Source organism: Diplotaxodon limnothrissa, linkage group LG1 (assembly GCF_057381915.1).
Source record: "Diplotaxodon limnothrissa isolate DT_005_m linkage group LG1, D_limnothrissa_male_GT1.1, whole genome shotgun sequence".
NCBI lineage: Eukaryota > Metazoa > Chordata > Actinopteri > Cichliformes > Cichlidae > Diplotaxodon > Diplotaxodon limnothrissa.
The window spans coordinates 38,109,088-38,134,222 of NC_140596.1; the positions used below are offsets into that span (position 1 = coordinate 38,109,088).

The following is a 25,135-nucleotide window of genomic DNA, read 5'->3' on the forward strand; positions in this document are numbered from 1 at the left end:
ATAAAATAATGTGCCTCAGGCTGCTATGAAAGCAGTGGACGGTAAATCCAGTTACCCGCTTGCGTGAGTTGGCCACCTTCTTCCCTTTGGCCTGGTACAACGTGTCGTGGTACTGCTGAGCACAGCTGGGATCCAGTTTGACCAGCATGGCGTTGGGGTTTTGCATAGCGGCCAGCGTGCCCTCTGGTACGCCCTGGTCAATGGCCTCATTTATGGCAATCACAGCAGCGTGCACTGAGGAGGAGAAGCAGTCACACCGTTTACTTTGTTAGTTTTTGTGGAAAAACTTTGAAACGTGGGATTGTAACATCGCTGCCTTACCAGGCTGTTAAAATTGTGTCCTTTGAGCCACAGCTGACTAAATGAAGTCACTTTTCAACTGGTGTTATATACGACACAGTAAAGACGTCACTCATCAACAGATCTTTATCGATCACGTCTCCATTTAAGAAATCATTTATTGGAAGAATTCACAAACGTGACGTGTTTGTTTCTGATTGTCTGTGGCTGTAGAGATGCCGTCTGACGCAGTGATGTCAGGTTGGCTTTGGACTGGACTGAAGTAAACAAAGGCAGGCCGACGGTTTCTTACTTAATCAACAATCAAACGTCCTAAATTCCTGAGTTGGAATAATCCTGAGACGGATGGGAAGAAATGCATCCGTTTCATTAAAGCATTTATTAGAAGCTCTGAGAGCCCGCCCCCTCCCAGCGACACCCGAGCCCCTGCTTACATGCCGCTTCATCCACTGAGAGCTCATTGGCCAGGATCCCACCAATCTTGCTGAAGGCGGGCATCTGGATTCCATACTTTTCCAGCTCGCTCTTCATGTTGTTGATCTCCTCCTCTGGGAGAGAGAAGACAGAGCAGATGGAACAGATCCACGGATCGCAGCGGAGAGGGAAAAAGAGAGAAAGGAGTAGGGTTGGGGGGGCAGAGACAGACTGTTCCTGGCTCATGTGTGATAATCTGATTTTGGAGACTGGCTCAGGGACAGCGAGCTGAGCTGGGCTGACAGGAAACCCTCTGACAGTTACTAATGACTTTCACATTTCCAGGAGCTCCTCCGCTCTTTACTCACAGCGCTGCCAGTGCTGCTCTCAGGCTGACGGCAGTTTCACCATGATTTACATATTACTGTATGTTGTTACAGTGGTGGAGGCTCATAGCAATGACATGACATTTAGCATCACGTGATGAGGTCAGGGGAAGTGTACAAGTATTCCCTGCATAGCGGCTCCAAGCTTTTGTTTACAAGTGGAAGCCAATCAGAAGAAACCCAGCAGCGTGATGTTTAACCATAACAATACAGAATGAGCACCACAGGTTACCTGTAAGCGGCACGCTAACTTTGGCAGTGGTCTGGATTTAAGACGACATAAGGACGTTAATAAGAAGCAAACGAGGAAAACAGATGCGCACGTTCAGGCTCGCACTCTTACCAGTGAAATCGACTTTTCCATACAGGTCCTGGATCTGAGGTGCCAGACCCAACTTGAACAAGTACAGACTGCAACACAGGGGAGAAAAGAAGTGAGTATAAACATGAGTGAAGATGTGCAGAAGAAGAGATGAGCGTCACCACAGGAACGCATATAAACACCAGCGCTTGGCTGACACCTCCAACAACTCCAGGATTTTACTACTCGTTTTATTTTTGGTTACGCAATCGACAAATAGTGAACAGCCAATATGTATGAAATATATGAAAAGTACTGTATGTGCCTTTGCTAAAGGCTGGAAATACTACTTTTAATTATCACTGTGAAGAGGTTCAAACCAAGGAGACGTGATTATTCAGCATGTGCCTATAAATGATCTCAGCTGACCTGGGGCTAAAAGGATATTTAGACTGAACAACAGCGATGTGTAAAAGTGAACTCTGAAGGTTACAGGTAGGAAAGTTAGTTTTGCTGTGAAGTAGAGCAGCAGCACAAGAGGATGAAGAAGAAGGATTTGGGATGGCAGTTTTCAGAGGCACCATGTCTTAATCTGAGAAGATGTTTCAGAGCCGCCTTAACACACCGACCACCACAGTAACCGTGAAGGTTTACAAGCTGCTGTACAGCTGCTCACAGCACCAGTTGGACAAACCACACACTTCAGTGTTTACAGTAGAGCACATTTCTGTGGCAGTGCATGTGTGCGTTTTCTTTAGGAGGGTAATTACAGAGCTCAGAGCAATGACAACATCTGCTCTGCTGGCTTTGAAGGCATCAACATCCTTTACACCTGAGCGTGCAATCAAAACAAATGAGCACATACTCTGTGCCGCTGGATACCTCAGTGTCACAGACCCATTGTTGGAGCCTTTTTCAAAAGTCACGCCATATGCTGAGCGCTCCAGGCTTTAATGCTTTTAAAAAAAAGAGCCTCAGCAGCAGTCTGAACTGCAGGGCAGCTAAAGCTGGGTCCTTACTGTCAAATCAAACTCAAAGGACGAGACACAAACCTGAGTGCATGTATGCAGTAGATGCAGCGTGGCATGTTCTTCCGGTCATATATGTCTGTGGTCTCAGGGTAGAAGATCTGAAACACAGAGACAACGGCTTCATCATGTCGCAGCATGTGTGCAGAAGTGACTCAGTATATTAGCTCAATGGTGGGATTACTCAATGCAGCTCTTCTATTCACACGCCCTGGCGCTGCCTCTGTGGCACAACTGGAATGAAACATTTAACACAGCTACCAGCGGGTCATTTTCATGTCTGATAGTCGATTTTATTCACGTCCAACTAAATGACCCGCTGCCAGTTTGCTCATGTGGAAATTTCTCACAAAGGAGCCTCGTTACTACAACAGGCCAGTGTTTCCTCATTTTAGGCTGAGTGCTCCTTTACTGTCCTGAATGGACAGTTTACAAACCTGCCAACTTCTCCAAAGCACTCCGAGCGTCCGAGGAGTTCAGACCACAGTATCAAAGTCAACGTCCACTGAAGGGAAAGCTTGTTTGAAGCAATCAGTCACTCTGAAAAACGCTGCTGTCATCAAAAATGGGAATCAACCTAAAACTCATTCTTTTCATATAAAAGCTACATTTAGTGATTCATTTTAAACATTTGACACGAGGGTAAAGCACCGTTCTGTCACGATGCACAGGGACGGCAGTGCTCTTTAAACTGAGTATTGGTGAGCTGCACTTCAGCGCTGCTCTGAGGATCCTTCTCTGTCGTCTGGCAGCCGTGGCCATCGAGCTCTTTTTCCATCCGATTGTTCATTCGTTTGGTTTGAATTATCAGGAAAAAAAACCCACACCCACTCAGGTCAGACAAACAGCTCAATGCCTGAGGAAATTTAAATTACAGAGTTTCTGACATCCCACTCAAATGCAAGAACAAAGTAAAAATAAAGAACTGCTTTTTTGTGGGGTTGGCATCTTATTTGTAATCTGATATTACCTGTAGCTGCTATCATGACCTTGGTTGATAAAAAAAAGCTCATCAGGTAAAGTAAGTGTCTCCAAACATTCTGAGCAATAAACTAAAACTGTGTGACTTTTAATGTCCCAGCAGTTTCCCATTCTGACAAACGCATGAAAACAACAAGGTCGGAGGAATGGCCCCCCACCCCCCCAACACTGACACGGCAGCATTAATACTGTAGGACTTAAGCCGCTTATTTAAATCTGACAAAGAACTACTCTTAACAGTCACTGGCTGCAGGACCGACACCCTGTCATATATTTACTGTAACGTCATCTCTAGCACACTTCTTTGCAAGCTTAGCTCAGGCTACCTGGGATCATTTGATGTCTTGAGGGTGAGAAATTGAAATGTCAAACAAAGCATGTGCTTTGAATGTGAGCACTGGCATCACGTAACTGGCTGACAATATGCAAAACCAACACAATCCAGTAAGTCTCTGTTGTAAATGCTTAACTGACAGTTTGTGCACATTTGTGTCCCCTGTGGGCTTTGAGCCGGCCTTACCTTTGGCAGTCCCTTCTCTGCCATGGCGTTGAGCCACTGGATGACATTGTCTGTGTGTCTAAAATGAAGACCAGTCGCCTGTAAGAGAGACGTATTACATCAGAGGAGAACAAAGGCTCACAGTAACAAATTACAGTAAATAAATGACAAATGCATAAACATCTGCATGTTTTCACCTTGTAACGTGTCTGCTCACGGTCGTAAATCTTCTTGAGGGAAACTGTCTGCGGCGCAAAGAAGTTGCCCAGTTTGGCCAGATAAACGCCGTTTCTCAGCCCCTCCTCCAGCTCTGTTGTTGGAGGCAAGTCCTCATCCAGGCAGGCCTCCATCCATCTGCAAGGAGGGCAGCACAAACACGTATCATGCATTACAGTCAACAAAAAGCACAACTTCAAGTGAAGATGGAAACACTGCAGTGCCTCTTAAAGGCCATGAAACAAAGTGAGTCATTGCTCACAGCATTTAAAAGCAAATATCACAGATGCATGCAAAGAACATTTGGTCTTGATGTTTAGATTTCCCCCAATAGGTTTAAAGGCGACAAAGCTAACCATAGCCGATAGCTATAAGCTAATTCAACACACTTAGCAAGACCGCTCTCGAGATCATTTTCTGGCAAATACTCAGAAACCTGCTCTGAAGTACAGCTGAGAAGTTTTGGTTTTTAACCCAAAGCACAAACAACTTTTTGTATGTAATGCACGCTAGTGTTAGCACGTGCAGATAGCAACACTGCACCTCCATGACTGCCACCCCTGCTATTAGAATAAGAGCAAAACACTTTCATCTAAAACGGTTCTTTTTGTATAGCAAGTTTTATTTCAGGATAAATGCCATTAAAATATAAACACATCGGCCATCAGAAGTTTCCACAGAAACATTTTCCTACCATAGCCTGATTCATTGGTTATTATGAATAAGGAGTAAGCCCTGCTCGGGTTTAATATTAATGCCGCAGGTCCAAAAGGTCCAACCTCACAGTTAAAAAGGATCCAACTAGTGTCTTGACTTGATCTCAGGGGGAAAGAGCACAGCTTTCCTTCCTGTGTTGATCCGTTTCACACATCAGTATTAATTCTCTGCAGCTCCAAGACAACAAACCCCCCTAACCTGGTTAGTGCTGCTAACCCCTCAGCATTCCTCACGCGTGACATTTCATTTCTTCCAGGTCACACTGTGGAGGCGCATTCCCGCTGAGTGACAGTGTCAGCCCCGGGCCACAGAGCAGACACGCTGAGCTCTCTCACTGGGACGCAACTGGTGGACTAGATTCCACCAGCAAATGTCACTTACCAGTAACAACATATGAAGCCAGCCAATGTTAGTATGTAATTTAAATCACCCTGTCATCTCCTTTCATTCTCTTAAATACGGGTCAGTTTACACTCATTAAAGGAGGAATGATCCCTGCAGCAAAGCATCATGGCGGCGTGTAACAGCATGGTGAACTTTTCTGCTCTAACACTGGTTATGAAACTACTCTGAGTTTTATCTGTGTAACGTCACAGTGTGAAGGCAGTGAAATGAAATGTGTTCTTGTGAACAGACAGCCTGTGTTTGCATTCGCTAAGGAAACACTCCCACTCTTCAGAAACAGCACAAGGTTAACTCTACGCTGATTACAAGATTCCTTTCTTCCTACAGACAGACTGTCCTTAACACACACACACACGCACGCACACGCACGCACGCACACGCACGCACGCACACGCACGCACGCACGCACGCACGCACACACACTTGTGAAAACTCTCTCTGACTTTATTCAATCAAATACAAAGTACAGAGGCTCATTTTTAGGCAATATCCACGTCTAAGCTCTTGTTAAAACACTTGTGTGACGAAACATTCACAGCAACATTTTCCAACGTGAGAAGCCAGCGAACCACCAGCTGAAACAACTTCCCTCTCAGGAAGTCGTGACACAGGGTCTCCAGACAGGCCTGCTATTGAGGCTGAGGTGATGGACCCACAGCGCAGGGCTCGGGCCTGCCAGGCAGGAACAAGCCCCCCCTTTCACTGCACATGGGAGCAGTGAAAGGCTCCACAAAGGCTGCTCAGTAATGGCTCTTTTATCAAGGCTATACACATTCCCCTTTTCCCCCAAACACAGACACACCCTCCACTTAACTGGGAAGGACGGCGGCCATGAATGGGATCTCTGAATTGTTTGTCGTCAATTATGGCAAAGAGCTGCCAAAAATGATCCGTGTGACATTTACAGGCGTGTCTACAATTCAAAAAATAACCACAAATATGAAAATGTTATCTGAAGTCTCTAAAGTGGCTGTAAACAGTCTTATCAAAGACGTGACGGTTCAAGAACGTCCTCTGGGACAAGCTCATCGAAGGCTAAAGCTACATTCATGTCATACCAAAAAGATCACCATTAGAAAACTTCTGATATCAAGTTTTTTTGTCCCACTCGACAAAACAGTTTAAGAGCTGCACGCTTTCACACGGACATTAAGTCAGGATTCATGTTTGTGAAACGAAACCAAATCAAATGTTCACACGTCACACTTCAATGATAATATTGGACCGATACTAAAAGCATGAGACAAAGCAAATTAGTGACAATTAAGATTATTTTTAATACTTATTCCAACAAGGTCCTTATTTAGGAGACAGCTTTCAGTATGTATACTAGCTAGCAACAGTTTACACTGGAAGTACCAGTTTAATGATTTCTGTTGAAAAGCACTAACATTCAGTGCTGACACTCACACTGAATATACGTATTCACAAAGAACTGCAGATGTTTGATGCTCATCGTCCTGCTTTTACTTAAGTTTCAGTTTAATCACTTCTGTAAAACCAAAGGAGTGGCTAATGGCTAATGGCACAGACAGCTAACATGATGTAATGCAGTGTGTGAAAACCAGGCTCAAGCTCAGGTTACTTTTTTAAAATGGTAAGAAGACATCAAACTAAATCAATCTACATGAGTGTGGTTTCATAATGATGACAATAACGTTACACTGCTGTGATTCAGACATGGACGATTTTTTAAAGACAGGAATTCTAAAGTTGTTACATTCTGATAATAAATCTCATCTGTGGAGCTGTAGAAGTTTGTGAATGTAACAGTAATATGCAGAATAAACTACAAGGCCAAATAACCAGTGTTGGGAGGTTACTTTTAAAGTGTATTCCACTACAGATTACATGCCCCAAAATGTATTTTGTAACTTATTCCGTTACGTTACTCAATGACAGTAACGTATTCTGAATACTTTGGATCACTTAATATATTATCATGCTGTTTACAACTACATGAATGTACTATTGTTGTGTGATTTATTACTATTACTGAAGGCTACTCGTCATACCAACTTGATGTTTAAATCTTAATATAAATGAGTAACAGTAGGTAGACATTAGGTAAGGCTGCACTTTCTGCAGCGATCTCGTATAGAAAACGATTCGTCGCGAATATAAAATAGGTCCGCGGCTCCGAACCGTAGTAAAGGGACCTCTGGCTAATACGTCGGGTTCGTGTCGGGCTCGTAGCTGAAAACTAGCTTTACTTTGTTGTCTGGGTCAACTTTGCTAGCGAGAGACAGAGAGAGGCTGAAAGGCTGCTCCAACTGAACTTATTGTTTCAGAGGAAAACACGAACACAGTGTACAGTCGAGTCTTAATAGCTTACTTACAGCTGGGCTCGTCGGGCTCTCTTTTTGGCTGCAGTGGTTATTATTATATTTACATGCTTCCAGCTCCCGTTTCTGCTCGGTGACAGCTCGTACTTTTCCTTTTTCTCCCTCCCTCGCTCACAGACACATCACGGGTATGACAGTCCATTTTCGCTGCAGCACGGACTACACTGCCCATCAGGCTACATGCTTTAGGGCGATGCCTGTAACACTCTGCCTGTTACCTTCATATTAAATCATTTTTGTGAATAATTTTTTTAAATATTTCTTCACATCATTATGCTGCTGCAAGTAGAGGTGACATGGGCCACGAGACTGAGACACAGACATCAGAGCCTCTAGAGCCCCAAAAACAGAGAGGGCATAGCCCAACATATGAAACAGGAAAAGACCGCCGTGTAATCCATTTATTTCAGCAAAGTAACTGTATTCTGAATACCACCTTTTTAAACGGTAACTGTAACAGAATACAGTTACTCATATTTTGTATTTTAAATAGTAACGGCAGTACATGTACTCTGTTAGTCCCCAGCACTGCAAATAATCAGCCTCGAGCTGAACATCTGCTGCTGGACCCGTAGATCTTTGTTTTGAAAGGAACCTTTTCTTTTGAAAAAGCAGACAGCTGTCCTTCCTTAGGAAGCACAGCTCCAGCCCCAGAAACTGCAGCTCAACTTCTCCAGGACCACCATAGAGAGCATCCTCACAGACTGCATCACAGTGCGGTGCAGAAGCTGCACAGCTGCTGCTGGACTGTGGCAGGGCCGTACGGCTGGAGAGCCCACACCACAGACTAATACAATCCCACACAAACAGACCAAGAGCAGCTTCTTCCTCGGGCTGTGGCCTCCATCAGCCCCACCCCTCCACATACAACGAGGTGCACTGATAACTGTCAGGACACTCATGTACCCCTATATAAGCACTGTCTCAGGTTAAATAATCTATTTATCATTTTTAATATTTATACTTAATGTTATTTTGCTGATCACAGCAGTTATGTTGTTGTCCTTGTATAAAGACAAAGACTATTCTACTCTAACAGCACAGGACACAGAGGGAAACTGCAGGAATTATTGTCTCATTCCTCCTCAGATCCTGCACGCTTTCAGGAAGCCGATGTCAGTGCTGAGTTCAGAGGTCAGTCTCATAGGAAGAGGTCTGCTACTGACCGCTGTTACTCCAGGAAGACACACCGACCACGCCTCTGCCTGCTATCGAGGAGCTTCCTCTTGTTTTCCTGCATGACTTAAATCAAACGGCCTATACTTGCCCTGCACTCTCTTTGCTAGGATGGTGGGTTTGAGATTGAGGCGGAGCGTTAATAACATAAGCTAACTTCAGCCGCTTCCCTTTTCCCCAGGTTTCACTTTTGGACACAGACACACCGTTAACGTTTGATAACAGCTCAGAAATATAGGCTGTGCAGGCCACACGCCTGGTTACTGTACAGCTGAGTCACTGCTGCCCGATGCCTCTCAGGGAGCGGCCTCATAGGTTTCAATGCCTCATTGTTTGGAACAGTTAGGTCAGGGCTATAAAGAACGATAATGTGCTTCAGTGAGTCGAGTGTGCACATTAGTGAAATTATATTGGTTTAGCATGATAGACATGTGTCTAATGTGAGGCAGGTAATTACACTGATGAACCGTAATTAAGAAACCAGCATTTAGAAATTGGATGTTTGAGGGGAAAATAAAAAGTCCTTTATGAGGACAATCCTACTAAAAAGGGGAAGTCAAGCACTGCCACAGGAAATGACAATTCAGCATTTTAGTCACATGATCAAAAGAAGTCTATATGTTTGCTTATGATAGCATGAACCACACTCAGTGCTGTTTTATTACGGTCGGACAGAATGATCTCACACCTGGTTGAGGATCTTTCTTCATTTCATGCTTTTAATTTTTTACCACTTATAACCAGATTATTTCACATGGGAGTCCAACTAAATCCTGAGTGCTAGTAACACTAGAAAATTCAGCAACTGAGGTCAGAGACAGCGAGACAGCCGCTCAAAGCTTTTATGGTTAGTCTAACTAGTTCATTTATGTTAAATACATTTCCTGCTGATTACAAAAGAAACCTTTGATCAAATTGTAGTTTATATGTTATATTGTGACAGAACTGTAAGAATAAGTTTTGGTTTAGTGAGCCAAGCACCAGTAAAGCCTCACGTCCACACCTATGGAGCTTGTTCTTTTTACATCGCTTAAAAGATCCAGGATTAACTGGATAATCCTGGATTGGCTAAACCTGGGAATGCTGATACGGTTTATTTGGTTCTAATGCAAGTGAACTGAATTAGCTGAGTAGCCATGAATCACTTGAACTGATTGCACAGTGTTGTGGTCACAGTGTAGGGGAAACGTATAGATGAATGCTGTGACAGGAGTCTGCATAGCTACAGCTCGATGAGAGCTTCTGTTTGAGGGCTCTGTGATGAAAGCCAAACAAGAAAGGAGTGGCTGTTGAATAACAATCACAGAAAACGTGACCACGTTTTTACCAAACCACAGCAGCCGCTGTTTGTCCAACGATGCTCGCTCCACCTGAAATCTTCTTCGTGTCATGAATGCAGCATTTGACTGAAACCTCCCAAACCAGACGAGCCCGGCGTGGTTGGACATTTAGTTCCGTCATGTACTACATGCAATAACCGTGCTGTGCAGCAGGTTTGATTTCTATGCTATTTTACTGTGACACCCAATCCAACAGGAGAAATATCTGGGACCTCATCAAATCATTGGCAGTTTGCAGGATTACCATCCTGGTTAAAATGGGAATGCCCCTGTGGAGAACGATCCCTGCGACACACGTATTCATTGGTGCGATGAGCAGAAACACATGCATCACCAGGCCTAACATTGGGCCACTTTTAGCCCGTGGATGGACCGAGCTGTGGAGAAAAGCAGGAAAAGGCTGAGTGGCGACAGCGCCAAGCTTCGGCACTTATCGACGTGCTCTCAGTCTCGCATTGTTCCCCAGCATTACAGACCTATTTCTGTGTGTGCCTGAAAAGAGAAGGGTAGGAAGTGGTGTTTACATAATAGCTGGAAAGGCAAATGATGTGTGGTGAGCCTTATCTAGCAGCAGCACAATGTCAAGGCACACGTGGCCTCTATGTCCTGCTCTGTGAAGCTAAAGGAAGGTGTGTATGCTCAGCCACAACTCTAACACCACAGGCCAATCCAGCCCAGCGGGAATCTGACTGCGTTTCATGGAAAACGAGGCTGTGAGTGATGGAGGGAGACGAGGAGAGAAATGACAGGAGGGAATACAAAGAAAGATGAGTCAAAGCCAAGTTGTCCATTACATGCTTTGCTGCAACACTGGAATCTGTGCACCAAGTGACCTTGCACTTTCCCCACTCACAGTCAAACAGCCTGTCCTGTCTGTGACAGCAAAGCCAACCACGTTACCCTGCACTCACCCACGCCTGCTCCACACAACCCTCTGCTGTCCTTTATGCTACAGAAGGCTTTGATGGATTTATTATTTGCCACCTTGGACATTCTGCTGCATTCTCGTGATAAACGTGAGCTCAGCACATATGCAGGTATGTGCAACAAAAGCTCAAGATTCAGGCTACACCAGCTGCTTTGTTTCAGACACTTTTTCCTGTCCTTGACTCTGTATGATGTTAGAGAGAGCTGATGTAGATAATGCAGTTATCTAAGGCAGCGGTCCCCAAACAGCTGCTGCTGAAACCTTATCGTTATCAGGACTCAAAAAGCCTTTTTAAGACAGAAGATGAACAAACTTATCCGAAAAATAAGGACGACTTGGAACTGTGAAGTATGCAAAGCAGCTCTCGTAGAGCCCAAGAGTCCCAGCACGTCCGACCTGCTTTTACTCGAGTCCCAGACGAGGTCACCTGAGGTCAAATAACAGCTGATGTACAGTACAGCAGGGGGTTGGTGAGCAGGGACGAAACTATTGTGAAGTCCAGAGTGTAACTTGCAGTCTCAGGTTTCACAGGTGGAGGTAGGGCGGGACCTTTCCCGCAGGGCCTTTATGGAGCACTAATCCCTCTCCCTTTCATTCCCATCTCATTCCCTCATTCTCAACTGTTTACTGCCAGCCGAGTGACTCAGGCCTGTTTTCTGGGACGCCTCGCTGTCTCCCAGGAAACAGGCAGCAGGTAGTATTTACACAAATACCCAAAATACTACACTGAATACTACGATGAAGACTCATGTCTCAAAAGGCACAAAGAGCAGAGGAAAGCTGAGTTTCCTGTTAAAACAACCAAGCAAAGAAAAAGAGAAGAAACTAGTAAACAAGTGTTTTTAACTGAAATTTCATCAACAAAAATAAAACTTTGCTCAGAATGAATAAAACAAAAATGTCATCCTTGGAAGCTTTTCATTTATATGGAATCAGCACATCAGCTGAGCCTTCAGGTTTAGTCACCTGACGACTGTAATGGCATCGAAGAGGCCATTTTTCACCTCCTACGCTGGCTGTGACATTACGTAACAGGTATTGCAGCAGCAGCAGCAGCTGTACACAACAGCGTTGGGAAACTTTTGAAAACAGGAAACTGCAGGCAGTTGGCCGGAGCTTTAGGAGGAACTGTGCTGCTCTTGAAGGGTGAGAACACCGGGCTTCTGTTTTACACTGCAACATGACGCTCGGCATGGGGACAGTCCTAATCTTAACTTCAACACCAAAATACAGATTTACAGTTTAAAGCCTTTCATTGCTGTTGCTTCAATTCTCCTCGTCCATGCAATCGATGTTCGTTTTCCTTTTTTAAGCATAAACTTCCTAAAATCTTCTTTTCAGTACTGTGGGTGTCAGATAAGCTCAGATAAAAGATAAAACACAGAGGATCCTTGTGTTTAGCATGATAGGTGGTTTATTCGACTGGCTTCTCTTGAGCTAAGATTAAAAGACAGTGGCGTCGCACCATTCCCACGTATTAAGAAGACAATAAGAAAGAAACTTTATCGCGTCACGGGTTAATGTGTGATGAGATATTCTGCACTCCACAGATCTCTCTCTCATATCATATATTCAACACTATGCTAACACAGCATGAGGCAAGCTAATAGCAAAGGGTCAAGAGTTTACAGGTCACATAATGTGATAACTCCATGTAACATAATGTGTTGTGTCAACCTTAATTTAGATTAATTTCTCTTCAGCACAGCTGTGAGGGGTGCACTCAGTGATACCGAGAGCAGGGAACAGAAAACTAGTGTGAGTGTAAATGTGAGCAGCGTGCAGTGAAAGACTCACACAGAGCTAAAATAAATGTAGTCCAAATAAACAACACCAACATGTCATTTTTTAATTTTACTAATCAAATATCACTTCAGTAAAATTATGTTCGCGGATTTATTCATGTCTTAAATTTTATTTTATAAAGTTAGGAAAACAGTCTTGTCTGTTGATAGGTTTGTAGCTTGAACCTATTCGCTGGAATGTTAAAGACAATTTAATTACACAGCAAAAGCAAGACACGAGTAGGCAAAGTTCTTTATGTCTCTCGTGCACGGGAGAGAACTGGACAAACGCCGTCCCTTCGCTTGACCCCAGTCGCTCTCGTCCGCTCCCCCGTAACACTGCTCTTTTATTGAGGTTACATGAATTTACATAGGTTCATTAACATATGACATCTACATACACACAAAGAATACCTTGTGGGGGGGGGTGTCAGTGTGTGACCCCATAAACGACTTCCCTAAACCTGCTGGTCTGGAAGTCCAGCCGTTCATCTAAACAAAAGGCACTTAGACTTAAACAGATGTACGTGTGTTTGCTATACCATATATCAGTAAGAGCAGATATAACCTCTCTCCAGACCTTAAGTTGTGTGCATGCCAGAGTGCTCTGGGAGGCACACAGAGTCTCCACAGACTACTAAGGATCAAACCTCTACCAACATGACAGTGATTATAAAACTCTAAGCATATATGAGTAGATATTTCTAAGCATAAATGACAATCCACTATATCAACCTGACATCTGTTGTTGCCTTACATATAAAAGAATGATTCCTAGTCTCTTGCCGTGGCCAAGAATAAAGCTTATAACCTTTTATGCAAGTTCGCCTGAAAAAAAGAAGATATATGTTAATTGATAAATACATCTTTGGCCTCTTTCACTTTCACCCAACACCTCGAACCCTTGAAGAATAGACGTTCACAAGACTTAACAACATGAGGAACTTTGAGATGTCAGTGAAGCTCTGGCTGTCATAAATATTAATGTATCCAGCGCACACATTAATATTAGCCTTTTAGCTATTGTCAGTTACCCAATAGCCACATTAGCTGTCAAAGCTAATTAGCTGTAAAATCTAATGTGGCTATTGAGCTACTGATAAAATTAACACTCACTGCATAGCATTAACAGGACAACACAATTATTAATTTTATTGCTTTCTTTAACAAGACAAATAATAATAAACACACTTGGCTAAACCTTCATGAAGAAAAGCGTCAGTGAATTGTTGTTGCAGTGACTCAGCCACACCTCTGGTTAGCAGAAAGGCTAGCATTAGCTTAGAGCATTGTGAAAGCAGAGAGAAACACACAATCTGCACCAAGAGCATTTTAATTCATTAAGCAAATGAAGGTAGATACAGCTTAATGCGCCTGTGTGAGTGGATTTTGTGTTGCGGGAAGAGAGTTTCTTAGTGTGGGAGAGAAGTAGCAGCAGCCACAAAAAGAAAGAAGGAAAAATGGATGTTGTTAGCGGCAGTCGCATTCGTTGACTGCACCGTCAGCTCATATCTGCCGTGAGGTTGACTGAACTAGTTACTTCTCTAATTGAAAGGGAGCAGAGCAGTTTGATTTTCAATATAGAGTTATTGCTATAGAATTTATGCTGAATAAAGTACAAGGATTTAAACAGATTACACAAAAATCCCAAAGATTTCCACTCGTATAACAAGAGCTTAGTGGCTGTCAGCTGCCAATGATGTAACCCAACAACCACCTCACTGTGCCACTTGTGATATCTCTCCCCACTGTCGACCACCTCGTCTGTGAAGAAATTCTCATCGCTCTTAAGTGATGGGCGAAATGTTTTCCCCATTTTAAGAGGTGACACACCTTTGCTGTCAAACAGCATTTACTATGACCTGAAGGATGGATTTCATCTGAGCAAAAACAGCCTGAGTGCAGCATGTCAGTCAGTGTCAGCGAGGGTGAAATCACAGGTAAACTCTGCTGTCGTCATGGCAACAAGTTAGGTTTTTTTTGTTAGTTCACCTTCAAATTTATTACCAAAGTCCATGAAAAAATCCCAAACTAATCAACTACAACTGTGCAGTATTTTGGAGCACAACACCTGCACACAGGTATCTACAGTTACATCACAGCAGTATGGCTGGCTTTGAGGTTGAATAGTAGAAAGAAACTTGTTTGTCGTTGTATACGAGACCTGGTAGCATTACACTAAGAGCTTCACAGCATCATTTGACCTTTGTGCTGTCTTATTCAGAGTAAAGGTTCAACTCTCGTGCAAAGCATACCCAAATTCTGTTTGCGAAGTGTGTGTGGGAGGAAAAAGATCAGAGAAGGGGAATCAATAAAGAACAATGACTGGGTTCATCATTTGCAGTGACCTTAAACATAATGGATACAATAAATGATCTTAGAGCAGTTATGTGGGCTACACATGACGAGTGGCTGTTATGGAAAGTAAGCTACAGCGCTAAGTTAGATTCGATGTAACTTTCCTAAAAATGCTTAAATCGTTGGCGTATTTTTTTAGATTCACATGTTCGGTTTCTTGCAGAGTTCACTCTCGTTTGTGTGTGCTGAACATAACCAGCAGCCAGCGAGGTTAGCTTAGTACTGAGACCAGCGGGGAAACCGTTAGCATAGCACCTAATCAGTGCCACGAATTCTCACATTTCATTTGTTCGTCTGTCCAACAACCAAAGCACGACCGCCTCTTGAGCTCCAAATCAAAGAGGGACTCAAAACTGGTTTAATCTAAGCTTTATAACGGAAAGTTCCAGCAACGAGTCATTGCAACCTGTTTCAGTCATTTACATAACTGCACTGCCATTTCTTTTCAGTTTTCAAATCCAAATCCTTTCTAACATTTTGCAGGAAAACTGTCATGTAAATACGTACGAGACATCCTCTCTGACTTCTGTGAGCTGTTAATAGACCTGAAAATGAACCACACTCTCACAAAAGAAAACAAAGCCAGACACCTTCCTGTTCTTAATCTCGCCATCTCAGCGCGCTGTCAGCGGCAGGACTAATACCACAGATGGCAGCTGGACGACATCGGTGGTACACACTGACCTGGTGACTGAAGTGCTTCTGAGAAGGTACGAAGCACAAACTGACTACGTACCCACACCTCTGTTATCAATTATAACATTTTCATGGTGAGTGATGCACGTGGTGTCTGCGGGTAAAAGAATTGTTTGTTGTCGTTTTACTTCTTTAACCTGACAGGTGAGTCTGATCTCTGATCTGACCATAAAAGTCAGTCAGGATTCCACCTACGCCTGGACAATAGTTTTATCACTTCCTCCTTGTTCTTTTGAACAGGCTGTGAGTTTTAATAAAAACAAAACAAAACAAGAATTCATGTCCAATGGACAAATTAGAAGAAACTCAAGTTGGAAGATGACAAAGTTTTTCCTTCCTAAAATAACTGCCACTCAATGTTTTCTTTTAAATTCCTTTTTTCCCCCCAAAACATTTTAAATTTTTTTGTTATTGTTGTAACAAGATTATTTTCCAAATCTGGAATAAATAAACTATATCATATAAAGGTACTGATTAGGGCTGCTCGATTATGGCAAAAATGATAATCACGATTATTTTTACTGAAATTGAGATCTCGATTATTTGACGATATTTATTTAACCCTTTAAGACCTACTATAGAACCAAGTCCGCCAGAGATTATATTATTTTTTTTATATGTGGTAGTGCCATTTGTGGGAGCATTTCAAGTTGCTATACAACTGTTATAGCCCATATTTTAATAATATGTATGCATTAAGTCCATAGTAACTACATTAATTGCAAAAAAGTACAATAAACTACAAAAAAATTGAAAATCGTTTTTGTTTTTTTTACATATATTTCTACTTGGAGAAATTTAAGAGGTTTATCCCTCAAAACTTTAAAAACAAAAAAGTTGCACAAAATAGTTTACAACAACAGGAAACTTCTTTTGAGTGTCTTCATAGTTTTATTTTGGAGATACACCAATTTTTATATACTGCAGGAAAAACAAAAAAAACAATCCTATGATGCAAATTTGCAAAGAAAACAGCATGTGCATCAAAATAAACTATTTCCAGCAGTGATGTTTGAGTTCTAAGCATCCCAGCAACTATTCAGAAAAGTCAAACATGACCAGTATAGGCTTTTAAGGCCTACAAGTAAAAAACTACATTTCCGCGAAAATGACGTCACTTCCGGTTTCGGCCAGGAAATGGCGGACATGTGATAGTTCGCGCTGACGTCTGTTTCAATGTGGGAAGTGTTACGAACAGCTGATCAGATCGGCAAAGCGTGTTTCTGGAATATTATGTTTTTGTTCCTGCAAGTGCTTTTAATGCAATTTTTGCAAAGCTTTATGTGGAAGGAAACCGTGACCGAGGACAAGCTGATGGCATCAGATGTAAGTACAACTCCTCCGGTTTCATATGCAAAACAAATTATTGCACTAGCTTACACGGTTCAGGTTCTACAGGGATTTAAAAATAGTTACACAACACGGAGCGTGCAGCTCTGACCGGCTTTAAAGGGTTAACAATGACTTTAAAAAATAATATAAAATAGTGTGCAACACCACTGAAGTTTTTTTACCTCTCTTTTCAACCAACGGCAGTCACTCTCCTCTCCAAATAACTTCTGCTTAGCTTTCCGAGCTTCCCTCGGGTCCTCTTAATCAGCGGTCTCCAACCTTTTTTGCGCCACGGACCGGTTTATGCCCGACAATATTTTCACGGACCGGCCTTTAAGGTGTCGCGGATAAATGAGGGAGGGGCTAATAATCGGCTCGGTCATTTTTAATAATCGTTGAAAGCCCAGATCGTAATCGTGATTAAAATTCGATTAATTGAGCAGCCCTAGTACTGATTTTTTTGTAACAAATGGACAGAAATAACATCGGAACACACACATTTTTGTCCAATTAGGTAACACATGCCTTTTGTATAGTCACTCTGCTAAAGGCCAATTTTGAACTGGAAAAACCCAGCTATACTATCTGTTTACCAGCCCATACTGTAAAATCAAACAGGTAACCTCTGCCCCTCTTCTTCAGCCAAAACAAACAGTATGCTGCGCATGGTGCCATCAGCTTTGGGGGGGGTAACCTGTCACGACCCGCTCCTACACCCCAAACACAACATCGTGATCTGCAGAAAACATATGCTGAGTGCGTGACTCGTACCCAGCTTCACTACACTGCAGAACATACAGACAGGAAATGATCATGAGAAAAAAAAAAAATTGTAGCCCACATGACACTATGTGCCATCTGTGCACTGAGACTACTTGAAATTGTTTTCTGCTTGTGGCAATGTATGAAATGTCTGAATGTGTAGCCTGGATCAATAAAAATAGTATCACACTGAAAACATGTCTGACTGCATTCCCACTGCACACTGCACGAAAGGAGCAGAAAGTGAAAGAAAATTGAAGCGAAACTTCAGAAACATTAGATACAAGATAAGTTTCTTCTTATGTAAATGTTACCCAAACACGCTGCTTTCAACTTCTCAAACAGGACGACTGGATTTCTACTTTGGATTTTTTCTTTTTCATGAAACATTTGGGGGGGGGGGGCAGCTGCTTGATTACTAGACAATGAAAATAATCATAATAATCATGGCCTCTCCAGTGAACGGAGCTCAGCAGAGGTGCGCGACTCACTTACCATTCAAATATGGTGTGATAAAGAGCAGGTTGCCTGAGCCTCACTGCTTGCTTCTGTGCATTTAATGGGAACATGAAGATAAGAGCGATAAAACCTGCTGTCGTTTGCATCCGTCTGCCGGGCTGGCAGGTATGAAACGGGCACTTGTGTCTGTATCGACACTTGAATGCACATCTGACAGTAGTAGTGTTGGAGCGGTGGCAGTGCATTCCCACAGCCAGGTACAGGCTCACGCCCTGCTGTGCATCTGTCACATACATTCATATCATACCACACACACTCCCAGCATTCCTGTGCCCAGGCCTTTCTCTGCAGGTGTTCCCTACATGGAGTCGCTTCACTGCCTGAAACTCTGATGTAACAACTGTAACAGATTCCTGCCACCAACGGCCCGGGACACCGTCACTCAGAGGAGTCGTTCTTGTAGAGGTCAAGAGCAAATACTGTGCTGCTACTGGCAACAGACTATTTAAATCAACAGAGGAATTGTGTCTTCATCAAACATCGTAGACTTCCCTTGAAACAAAGCTGTGATCAGCTAGTGGGGCAGTTGGATTAAGTCTGGTAGAAACGAATGTGAAGACGGGAAATAACCCAGACTGGTTTATCCAGGACCGCACGCACACACAGACACACACACGCGTTACTGAATCCTTTCCTCCAGGTTTGTCTGATATTCACAAACCAGAGAAATGTTGAAAAATCATGTTTGTTAATTTTAAGAAAACAGGGCGTCCTGCCCAACGCCACCTTCAGGCCTGAGATATGAAGCCAAGACACAAGTGCTAACAGCTGCAGTACCTGCAATGGCCACTTGAGGCTGTTCTAGAAACGAGTCAATTCCCAAACGCTCCCAAGTAAAAGGAGCTTACAGCAGAAATGAGCATCAGTCAGGATCACTGTGGTCACTATCACTATAATTGATGAGGCTTTTACATTTGATGATTGCTACCTCACTATTACAGTAACATCAACATCAGAAATTGAAATCTGATTTCAAAATAATATCAAAGATTTCAAAATATTGAAATATATTTTCACACTCATAGGCCATTGTTGCAATGCAGGATGGGTAGTGAAACAGTTGGAATGATCTTGGAGCTCACAGTGAGACAAAAAGTCCTGTGTTAATGAGTCGAAGCCAACGTAACGTAACCGCTATTCAAACAGACACAGGCAGGCGTGTCTTTGCAGCACCTGCTCCTCGATGCCAACTGGGAGGCTGTGCTGGTTAAAAGCTCCACTTTCATTCAGCTGGTAGAGGTCAGTTTGTAACTTTCATTTTATGATAAAAAGTCTATTACTAATGGTAATTTCAAAGATTAGTTATGACTGCCGTCATACAGTCCTTCTCCAGTTTTATATCAGAGTAAGTTTCATGTTGACGCACAGAAACGTGGCCCATAATTACAGGCCCAAACGCTTCTCCAGGCCACTGTGTGTATCAGACATGCCTGCATCACACTGAGCTCTTGGGAATTGCTGAGCTGCCTGACCAGGAAGACTGTCTGCTTCCTCCGGGATCGGGGCAGTGAGCACATCGTTTAGCATCCAGCTGAACAGTGTCTAATATTTTCCTTCTTTTACAATCCGACAGTGATTTTCACTCATTTTCCTGAGGGAGTTTTGAGTCCTCGTGGGAGAAAGTTGTAGTAGCAGCATCTGGTTTTAGTCTTCACTTACCACCAGCAGCATTTGTGAACTCTTTCAGCCAACTACATTGATGAAGTGCATGTGGATGGAAGCGCAGAGAACACAGCTGCAGGGCTTTCAGGGCTCGTCCTCGTCCAAAAGCCCCCCCTCTCAAAGACTGATGTAACGTCCCTTGATTCCTTCAGACTGACAATCCCAACCAAAAAGCAGCACGCTGTGGCATATTTTTATATTTATATAATCGGGTTCATTCTGAACTGTGTAATGACAGCTCTGTGACAATCTGTGCGATCAGCAGGCTGTGCCATCAGAGTGAAGTCTTGTAGTTCACAGCAAATGTGTAAGAAAAATGAACAAGTGTCACATGTTGAATGGTGTGATCTTATATTATTAGCATATTAATGCTGACAACTTGAAGTAGTTTAGGTTCCCAAACTAAGGCAAGAACTTAGCTAAATATCGAATTTACCAATATGGTCTCACATATGCTTTCCTCCAGCAACGCAGTGTGAAAAACACAGGAAACTCATGTGACCCCACATTTCATACTTAGTGCTTTGCTCACCTAAAATGTGCTCTTTTCCTCTCAAGTGTCCTGATTTACCAAATTTACAAATCCTAGAAAGCATTTCAGGGGTAAAAAAAAAGCCGCCCAACTGAAGCAGAAATGTCAGATACTCCGAAATCATTCCAAGGATTTCCTGATGCCCGCCCGTGTGAGCCGGTGAGGGACGAGGGGCAACACACACCTTCACTGCAGAAGTACAATCACACAGAATCAGAGCGCACGCAGCCTCGCAGCAACCCGGCTCCACTCACACCGGAACCTGTTGCTATGACAACTGTGGGTTTCTGTGGCAACAGTGGGAGATATTAAAATCAACAGGGACTGAGTCACTTCCTGTCTAACACAATCCTTCCTCTTTTGAACCCATGAGCCCGCGCTGACTCCACACACACTGAAAGCAAACATACGTGGCTGCTGACAAGCTCGGGCAACCGCCACCTTTCACACACACACACACACACACACACACACACACACACACACACACACACACGTGTCTAAGAGAAAGAACAGACCTCACCTATTTCGTCATGAATGTACTAACGAAATCACCCCCAAAACAAGAAGTCGGCTCAACATAAAGTTATGAGGTGTGGCTGCTTGAACCTTTTCAAGTGTGATGATCTGCATTTAGCAATTAATGTTCAAGTACGCTCACCCTGACGACTGAGGTATCCAGTCATACTGCAAGGGTCCTCATAGAGACTTTCTGTTGGGGTCACAGGGTGTTGCTCAGACAACACAGCAAAGAAAAGAAGTAAACAGAGTACGCCTGTGGCTTTTACTCCAGTGAAACCACAGACCTCCAGCATCACTACATGTTTGAAAGTAGGGCTTGTTAGCATACAGATCATTAGAACTTCTTCCAACATTTCAACGCTGGTCACTGAGTGGAGCACCACACATGACATCCACCTAAGAAAAAGCAAGTGTTCTCCAAAGCTAAACGTTTTACCCGTCAGATCAAAGAGTCACTGAAAGGATCACATTGGATTGCGACGCGCTGTTACGCAGTCAGCACCAAAACCACCGCCATTCAGAGACGTCACTTCCAAGCTGCTTGTTCTCTCCAAACTGTAACTTCAGCACAGGTTGAGATTAAACGATGACACGTCTCCGCTGCACGCAACAGTCAAGCTGTGATACGCTTCAGTCAATAAATAGACTCCTGCTTTCTTTCTAGCAAATGTTACATCTCATACTCACAGGTTACATGAGGGCAGACATACAGTTGAATTAGGAACCAAATCAGTGACTTGCTCTGGCTATTCAGATTTTCCCGTGCATGCTTCACATTACCATAACTCCTCAAACATCTTGAGCCAAAATTACTAAATAAGTGCAGCCTGCCTGTCGTGAGCGATAAAGCGTTAACAGATGGCAGATTAGCCAGAAATGAAAACGATGACACCGCCGTACAAGCCATGAACGAGTTCTGCCGCAGATAAGACATTTTCTCCCTTTCTTTAAAGCCAGAAACACTTTTCAGTCATTTGGACGACAGGCGGGATTTTTCTCACTGTGTTGCAACATTTAACCACATTCTCTGGGTTTTGGGGACCGAGAGCGACTAAACTCAGTTTGGTTCTAATATTCTTCGTTTTAAATTGAGCTGAATGTTTTCAGTGGGCGACCCAGACTCTTTCACTTCAGAGCCGGGCTTGCTTTAATATGTACAGACTGTGGGTTGACACAGTGTCACTGAAACAATCATGGCCTTTCCTAAAAGACACACATAACCCTCGTATGTATCCTAATGTGTCATCAGTGGCTTCACAGATAAGCACTTCACCCGTGCCACATGCACTAATGTACCCTGATACTATCGTGGACGCTGGCATTTAAACTATAACAACCCGGGCCGTCCCCCTCAGTCTGTGACTGACACAAAGTGTTTGAGCCTCTCTGATATTTGTTGTTAGATTACAGGACAGTCTGATATTCTGCCTCAGTCCATTTAAATGGGGATGGGACCCACAGACTGTTTCTGGATGGTTTTCATGGTTTGAGCTCGTTGAACACAGTGATGAACTGTGTTCAGCGAAAGTGGTTTTCACAAGTGGTCTTCAGCCCAACAAATGATTAACACCTTTTCTTTTTTTACATGTAGAATTGTCTGAAGGCCTGAACATCACAGCCGTGCAGCAATGCTTACAGCCGTGATGTCATGTGTCACAGATCATTTGACCTTCACTATCACAGCATTTCCCAGAGAGGTGACGAGCTCCCTGCCCTGAAAGACTCTGGACGCTGATTTTGAATCCAGTCTGGGATGCTGGGATGCTGTCCCGGGTGTTTTTGTTGCTTCAGCCCAGCTTTACTGGCAACAAGTTCAGACTGGACATACATTCTTTAAAAAGAAAAAAAAAGGCAACAAGGCCGATCACTTTGACCTTCTTATGAGTCGTCTCTGGTCTGTTTTCTGTAGCTTTTTGGAAACTGGTAGTTTTCTACATAATTCTCTGTGTATATAATCTGACACTAGGTGCAGGGGCTCATTGCGAGCTGACTCACAGCTCTTACTCATGAACCCTGCTGCCTCTGCAGGCTCAGCTGACTTGCAGGTGAAGTGACTTTCTTACCTTTTGGCTTCCTCCAGGTGGCACAGGTACTCATAGGCCATGTTCTGCTGGCGCCGCTCATCCATCTCCTCGGCTGTGAGCCGCTCCACGCCATCCAGTACAGCTGGAGGCAGGAAACACAAGGAATGCTTTTGAAACAGCAGGAATACATGGGAAATAAGAAACTATGGCTGTGTTGCTGCACAAAGAGCCTCACAGTGTGGCTATTCACAAACAGCGTTTACACAATGTTCACCTCATCAATTTTTGTTTTGCTTGCATAACTATGGAAATCTTTCCAACCAGCAGCGTGGCCTCTAACTTTCTCCATAAAGCCAGCGTGTTTGTAAGTCATCTGTGCTTCACACATGAACACAGGTGCGTGTAACTTTAGGGAATGCATGTGTGTGGAGATGGCAAACAGTAACCCACACAATGCAGAGGAAGTCACAGGGCGATTCCCCGTGAGATTACACAGAGGCCTGCACAGAGCATGAGTCCCTACGGCCGTGGGGTTTTTCCCACATAATGATGGGAGGGGGATGGGGACGAGAGGAGGGGAGGGACCACCTCAGCAGGTAAAACAGCTTTCAGCAGAAACGGAACATACGGGGCTAAGACTTCAGAAACGGCCTCCTGTTTGGAACCAGGTTTGGTATCCACTCATAAATGACATACCATCGGCTAAGCAAACCACTTCACATTTTCCACACTGCGTGGATAAAGTGTCACAGTGCAATCACCACACGTTGCCTCAAAAGGTCTGAGTTTATGGGCGGTGGTTGTTAAGTTGGTAGCTGTTCGCTTCATGTGTGCGAGGACGCAAAACTTTGGACTATCGCCGTCTGTCCCGTTTCCACCAGGTCCAGTCCCCATCCCACGTCCGAACTAACTTGGACGTAAAGCGGCATTTAAGAAGGAAAAAGTCGGGGAAACTGCTTCCCCGCTCTACGATGCCTTGCTATTAAAACGCGGAAGTCATGATTAGGCTGTATCATGCCGTCAGAAATAAAGAGCCAAGCTCGCCGTGAGCGCTTTCTACTAACATACAACGTCTGTTTCGGGACTTTTGGAGGAGTCTTGCGTGAGCGCAGTGTCCACTGTGGTCCGGGGCTGTGTGCGGTTAAAGGAAGCCTTCCTGCCTGGCATCTCAAGGTGAGCACGGGGGGAAAGCGCATAACTTACAGCCATATCTGGGCCGGGGCCCGTCTCCCTCCTCTGAAGTTGACATCCTCCTCTGTCGAGAAACGCGACTCTCTGCGCTCCACTGCAGTCACGAAGAAAAGTTGAAGCGCAACTTCAGTCCCAAACTCAACAGAACTTTGAAAAGAGCAACACGCCGAGAAAGAGCCGAAAGAAAAGCGCACAGGACCTTTCGGCCCTCTTGTTCCTCCTCTGCACAGTTTGAGTTGCGAGCTTTTTTTTCTTCTTCTTCTTCAAACCTCACTGATGTCACTGGGTGTGTTCTTCATAATCCTGAAGTATGCGTTTCAGGAAACACGGTTTAGCAGCCTGGGGCCGGCCAAGCTGCAGGCGCAGCGCCCCCTGCCGTCCACTCGAAGGCGGGATAGTGCAGGGAGGTTCCCAAGCGGAGGTCCGGGGACCCCAGGGGACCGGGGAAATCGCAATGACATGACAAAATGTTGCATTTTCCAAGAACCTTCCCGTCCAACCTGTAATCATGGGCAGTACATATAAGTCAGCATGTGTTAATGCGGATTTGACCCAAGTGTTCATCTGCAACAAACACTGGGGGGGGGGGGGAAAGGATGCTGTGACTTTCAGTTACTGGGATAACGATGTATTTACAGTAGAAAGCTGGAGTAATAGACACAATAAGATAAGATAAACCTTTATTAGTGCCACACGTGGGAAATTTGTTTGTTCACA

At 43.8% G+C, this 25,135-nt stretch overlaps 1 protein-coding gene across 1 annotated transcript in view; it reads right to left on the reverse strand.

Annotated features, from left to right (window-relative positions):
• iqgap1 (IQ motif containing GTPase activating protein 1) overlaps nucleotides 1–24,681 on the reverse strand; it is a 42,849-nt gene extending 18,168 nt beyond the window's left edge. Inside the window, exons 1-8 of the mRNA XM_085350232.1 lie at nucleotides 24,431–24,681; nucleotides 23,267–23,369; nucleotides 4,107–4,263; nucleotides 3,931–4,008; nucleotides 2,454–2,530; nucleotides 1,444–1,511; nucleotides 735–848; nucleotides 56–234 (exon numbers count right to left, since the gene is read on the reverse strand). Coding sequence (XP_085206358.1) covers nucleotides 56–234; nucleotides 735–848; nucleotides 1,444–1,511; nucleotides 2,454–2,530; nucleotides 3,931–4,008; nucleotides 4,107–4,263; nucleotides 23,267–23,369; nucleotides 24,431–24,476 — 822 coding nt within the window. The 5' untranslated portion in view covers nucleotides 24,477–24,681. The remainder of the gene's footprint in view (nucleotides 1–55; nucleotides 235–734; nucleotides 849–1,443; nucleotides 1,512–2,453; nucleotides 2,531–3,930; nucleotides 4,009–4,106; nucleotides 4,264–23,266; nucleotides 23,370–24,430) is intronic.
• Nucleotides 24,682–25,135: the final 454 nt, after the last annotated feature.